General features: G+C 45.9%; 1 protein-coding gene across 3 annotated transcripts; it reads right to left on the reverse strand.

Moving 5' to 3' along the window:
- Positions 1 to 35: 35 nt before the first annotated feature.
- Positions 36 to 5425, reverse strand: rcc2 (regulator of chromosome condensation 2). Of its 3 annotated transcripts, none has more exons than XM_049753487.2 (13): positions 5287 to 5425; positions 3833 to 4048; positions 3646 to 3739; positions 2684 to 2827; positions 2449 to 2580; positions 2247 to 2335; positions 2055 to 2169; positions 1763 to 1929; positions 1492 to 1672; positions 1294 to 1399; positions 1145 to 1217; positions 982 to 1059; positions 36 to 754 (listed from the first exon to the last, which is right to left on the reverse strand). In XM_049753487.2, the coding sequence occupies exons 2-13, from the start codon at positions 4031 to 4033 to the stop codon at positions 650 to 652; spliced, it is 1485 nt and encodes a 494-aa protein (XP_049609444.1). In that variant the 5' UTR covers positions 4034 to 4048; positions 5287 to 5425; the 3' UTR covers positions 36 to 649. The 3 variants fall into 3 exon arrangements, with proteins under 3 accessions (XP_049609444.1, XP_049609445.1, XP_049609446.1); XM_049753488.2 differs by having other exon boundaries at positions 5185 to 5316; XM_049753489.2 differs by lacking the exon at positions 5287 to 5425 and adding an exon at positions 4826 to 5073.
- Positions 5426 to 5713: the final 288 nt, after the last annotated feature.

Here is a 5713-nt window from a genome sequence, read left to right on the forward strand (position 1 = left end):
TTGCCTACAACCGCACACGAAACTTTAACTGGGCGTCAATTTACACCATTTTTATTTATTGGAATGAAAATGTAACCAGAACAATGCACACTATTAAGATCAGTGAAAGGTGGAAGTAAAAACACCATATCCTGATTAAAACAACAAACTTAAAAAATAAGTCCCACCTTCCCCAGCTCAAATACTTTTGAACGTACAGCATTGGCCCCTATTGAAATCGTTAAAGACAGTCTCAACATTGATCTAATGTGAAAAATAACTGAAGGAATGTTATCAAGTTGAGACCACGCAAGACAACTTCCATAACAGGGCCGTGGAAAATGTAGGCACTCGTATGGAGCATCTGTCCCTGCAGAGGTGAGGGGGGTCATGCTGTAGCACCCGTAAATTGGACATTTTCTCAAATATTGCAACACATAAGACAATGAAACAAATGAGTGAGCGTGTAACAAAAGGGGAAAGGAAGCACGTCTTGGGAAAGAAGAGGCAGAAGTGCTTGACGTAAACTAGGTTTCACTCAAGTGACATTGTCTCAACAGTTCGTTGTGATCAGAACTTCCAGATTATTGGAACGTACGCCCCGTGAAGAGAAGTGTGCAAAGCCGACACACCTCCTTTGGCCAACTGGGGCCTCTTGCTCAAAAACTCGTCAGATTGTTCGGGGGTTGTACTCAGGGAGCTTTTGCAGTCTCTCCTCCTCAGCCGGCGTGTCCTGCCTGGCGATGATCATGGAGTGAGAGTAACCCATCACCACCTGGGAACGCAGATGAACGCCATCGCTTGAGCAATCTCGCTCCTTGGCGGTGCTTTTCCGAGGCGCAAACATGCAATATCTGAGCGTACGGCTCGAGGAAAGCTGGCGCTCCGACGCTTTGCTCGGCGAGGTCCCGCCAATCGTGCAATGCATTGTCTGCGTGCGTTGGACCTCTAACTCAAAATCTGTCGACAACAATACCCATCAGAGCCAGCCATTCAGTGCACCTGTTCAACGTAAATGCCATCCAGAGTCTTGACTTCCTGGGCGGTGGTGGAGGATTTCGGTTTATTGTCGCCATAGCCCTACGCAAATCAAACATGTCGGGCACATTTTGCAACAATTGTGCCTCACAAGTTGAGAATGTCATAATGATGCAATTTCCCTTACCAGCTCCCCAAAAGTGGGTGAAGGACCCCAGCTGATGGTGCTCTCATTTGCAGCGATGATGATGCTGCTCTTCCTGTTTCACACACAGACACACTCAAGTCACTCCTCAAGCGGATCACACAATGAGGCGTCGTCAGCCAAGGACCTACCCGCAGGCCAGACTGCGGATTTCCCAGCCGCACAGATCCTGCACAGTTTTGGGGTACATAGTGGACTCTCTAGAAGTGTTGGTCACCCCCCAGAAGAACAGACTCCCTGCATTACCATTTGGATGATTCAGTTTGCTTCGTACTCAAGTTAAGTATCACTGGATTTGAAAAGTGAGGCGCGCCACAGTGTTGTCTTACCGCTCTCGCTGATGGCAAAGGAGCACTGGTAGCCAGTATGGATGTGACTGGCTCCTCGACCAGGGAAGTCAAAGAGTTTCACCAGGCGGGGAACCAGCTCGTCCTTCTGCTCGGTGTGTCCCAAACGCCCGTAACCTCCGAACCCCCAGCTGAAGACTCGCTTCTGGGAGTCCAACACCAGCTGAACACACAACATGGATGGGCTTCAATACTCAAATGGAAACCAAAAACAAATAGATAATAAATGCATCCTTCCTTCCTGACTGCTCACCGTATGGTTGGCTCCGCAGGCCACGTCTCGAACCACCACGTTGGGCACAGGTGTGACCTGGCCATCTTTGGACTTCTCGATGAAGATTGCAACGCGGCGAGGGATGAGTTCGCAGTCAAACTCGATGCGCTGCGCACGAGCTATGAACTTGCCGTCGCTGTTGTGGCCTGCGGTAAGACCAGAGAAGAGGCTAAATGGCACAAAATCCACTTGGCAGTGGAAACCAGCAACCCCAAAAGTGGCACCGTGTGGATTTCAACCCAACACGACTGCCAGCGTGCTTCCGTTTTACCGAGCTGTCCGTACTCAGGGCAGCCAAAAGAATAGAGGTTCCCTTTGCAGTCCACCACCATGCTGAACTCGGCCCCGCACGACACCTTCACTAAGGGCTGGCCGTTGTAGGAAATCTAGGCAGCCCAAAGACAACAACTTCGGTCTTTCCTGCGCCCTCTGCATCATCCTGTGATTTGTAGTTGCCACTTACGGGTGCCGGGCTGAGAATGGCGTCCGTCTGGCTGCCTTGGCCGAGCTGACCAAGCTTGTTTTCACCAAAGGCGTGCACGACGCCATCGTCTAAAGCAAACAACTGTCAACAAAAGCCTCTGGTACAGTTTGTATGCTATGATTAATAGTGCTTGACAAGATACTTTTGGATCAAGTCGTCCAAATTAAGGCTCCTCACGTACCCGTGAGCGCCAAGGTGTGATTACGGCCACAGGCCGCCGCCACGACCGTGACGTCTGCCAGGCCCTCGATCAATTTTGGAGCGTCCAGACGTTTGGTGTCTCCGTGGCCCAGCTGACCTTTGTCATTGCGACCTGCCCAAATATGGATAGATTCACAGATTTGCAGCATGTTCAGCTTGATTTAAAAAAAAAAAGGAAAACAGTAAAGTACTTTGGATTGGATTTTGGGACTTACCCCAGCTCCACAGTTTGCCCTCAGTGGTGATGAGAAGGCTGTGAGCCGCACATGGGCCAGAAATCACACAGCTAACCACCACGTCGTTCAGACAGCCATAACGGTGCGGACTCCACAAATTCTGGCCCAGGTTGCGGAACGCCGCTGGAAGAAAGAAGGGGGGGAGGGGCAACTTAATTGACCTTAATTGTATAGCTCTTGAGTGAGTACACTAAAGTTGAAAGAAGGCAACAACTCGAACTTTTTAGGACTTTATCAAACAGATATCACGCACTACTTTTTACTCAGATTACCTGTGAAAATGATGGATTGTAAGGTCTAAATTCAAACAACAACTAAATTGACTGTACAACGGCAAGCAATTCTTCCCTTGTGGGAGATGAGTATATTTTTTTGAAGGCAAAAGCCATAATTTGACACATGCAGGTGCAGCATATGAATCCTCCCAACATGATCTTTGTTCCAACAGACGGCTGCTGCAAATAAAGCTTTTGCCCCCCCCCCCCTCCAGCAATCAGAAATCCCTTTGCAACAAAGCACATTTATCAGCGTGTGCCTCTGCAGGGGAGAGGGGAGGGAGCGAGGGGTGCACCATATGCATACGTATGAATAGACATTAGTGTCGCAAGCACTCAATGGCTCGGCACTCGCTCTATGTTCCATGTACGCTCATGCAAACTTGTCATTCCTTGACGACTGTCGTCTCAATCAAAATTCGGACAAAGAGCAGTCCATACACTCTTGCGTTGTGCTGAGAAATGTGCCAGTTTTACTCTTACAGCAATATTTTGTATGAATGCAGGGCTCAAGATTTTTGTGGGGTCTTCCCAGAATGAATATTGTTGACTGCTGTTATTTTTGCAGATTTCCCCATTCTGGGACCAATACATTTTCCAAACAAAACAGAACCAGGTAAGTAACATACTACGTTCACATTTCACACAAAATAAAAAAAAACGTACCTTGTTGTTTGGGGACCTCTTTTCTTCCAATCAAATCCCAGTTAGTGGCTCCGAATATGACGAGTTGACCTTTAACCTTTGGACATTCAAGTTTCTGTCGGGAGGAAATGCCAATGCGGAGTCATTCTGTCTGATAATCAAGCTGCTTCCATTTTGTTTTGTTTTCAATAAAGGACTGCAGACTCACAATTTTCTCTTTCACATCATCTGCCACCGTGACGGGCTGCAGGCTGGACTTGAGGGAGGGCTTCCCCGGCTTTTTGTTGTTCTCCTGTTCGTAGTCAAACTCGTCATCACTGCTGAAGTCTCGCTCTTTCCTTTTGCCGCTGGCTTTCTTCTTTTTCGTGGATCCATTTCCAGAGACATCTGTCACCTTCTTGCGTGGCATTTTTAGTCAAAAGAGCTGTGAGGGGAAAGAGGTCAGGAGTGACATTTCTGTAATTCACAAACTGGAGACACCGCTAAGGGGTGTCTTTTTTTTATGACAGTCCTCCGACAGTAACGCTTTGTACTAAAAGAACGGCACGTTCCTACGTGTGTTACGTCGCCACATGTAACGGCATCATAAAACAAGAACAAGAACAGCTGTTTGGTACATTCCTGTTACTTCCTCCCCAGGTCGGAGGCCGAGCTAGATGATAATGACCCAACATGATCTGAAGTGGGCACCATGTTTTTTTTTCTGGAGATGTTAATATTAGCCAGCTGTGGGCTTGTGAAGCCCTTTTAAGACTTTTGTGATTAAGTGCTATGCAAATAAATTCTTTTAAACGACCCATGAGAGGATAAAGCGGTTCGGACGGAAGCTTATGCCACAGTAGTAATGTAAGAGCCTGAACACAAACCTAAGTTGAGGCTGAAAATTCTCTATAAATTGTAGCTGAGCTTCAAACTTTGGTTTTGACACTTCTCAAGTGTAATAGTCACTGACGTGGGCGAAAAGTCAAGAACATTTAATGGGGTTTTAGAAGCCAAACAATTGGAAACTCGGCCAGAATGTTTTAACATTTTGGTAGATATAAGTAGAGAAGTGATAAGTAGAGAAGTGTCCGACAGAGTTGACACTTTCACCGACTTTACTTTGCGGTAGTCTCGTCCCTAAATTATATAGCCAGCAACATTTTTTTTAAAACACTCACGTGATTAACAAGGCCAATAAAGTCGGTTTTGTAATACGTACCACATAAAAGCACACCGCCACAAAACGAAACAAAGCAAAAGCGCGTGTGTCCGTGTAGCCGCTAGCTGCACGAAGCTAAGCACCGACGGACGCTCTTTGTTTGCTTGGAGATTGGCTAGCAAGCTAACCGAGCCGCCAATTCGTCAACTTTTATCCCGAACATCCACATAAGGCTAAAGTTTGTGCCTCCTACAAACTAAACAACTTCTGTCTGTCATCTCGCTGGAATATGCATGCACATTTCGGAATAATTAAGCTAACGTTACCTCCGCGTTAAGCTAACGCATACTTAATAAAGACATGTACGTAAAACAATACCGCGACAAGCGGAGGAAGTGGAAAAAAAAAACTTTACAAACATTTTCAAAACGACATCGTTTGTTGCGGTGCAGGACAATTATATATGTGGTTTCTCAAAAAAGGTTACTTGTAATTTTCAGAGTGAAATATAAATCATGTACCAACGATTTCCTGATTCAGCAGCTCTCCGTCCGTGTCCGCTTTGATTGATGTGAACAAAAGAAGCTGGAGCCTGCTTCCGCATCACGTGATCACTTGCCCACACGCCATCATATACAGTATACACACTGTACACTTCTGTATCGGCATCAGCTGTCTCTATCTATCTATCTATCTATCTATCTATCTATCTATCTATCTATCTATCTATCTATCTATCTATCTATCTATCTATCTATCTATCTTTTTTAGTGTCATCATCTGCAGCCTATTTTGATGAAGTAGTTACTAGAAAATTAGTCATTACAATACAGATACCTGGAAAAAAAGACAAGTGGTTACCTCTTATCAATGCTATTTATAGATTTCTTTTGGTGGTTCTTCAAAAGTTAATGGCACCAAAAGATTCAATAGACTGCAAACAAAGTG

The sequence above is a fragment of the Syngnathus scovelli genome, chromosome 2 (assembly GCF_024217435.2).
Source record: "Syngnathus scovelli strain Florida chromosome 2, RoL_Ssco_1.2, whole genome shotgun sequence".
Classification (NCBI taxonomy): domain Eukaryota; kingdom Metazoa; phylum Chordata; class Actinopteri; order Syngnathiformes; family Syngnathidae; genus Syngnathus; species Syngnathus scovelli.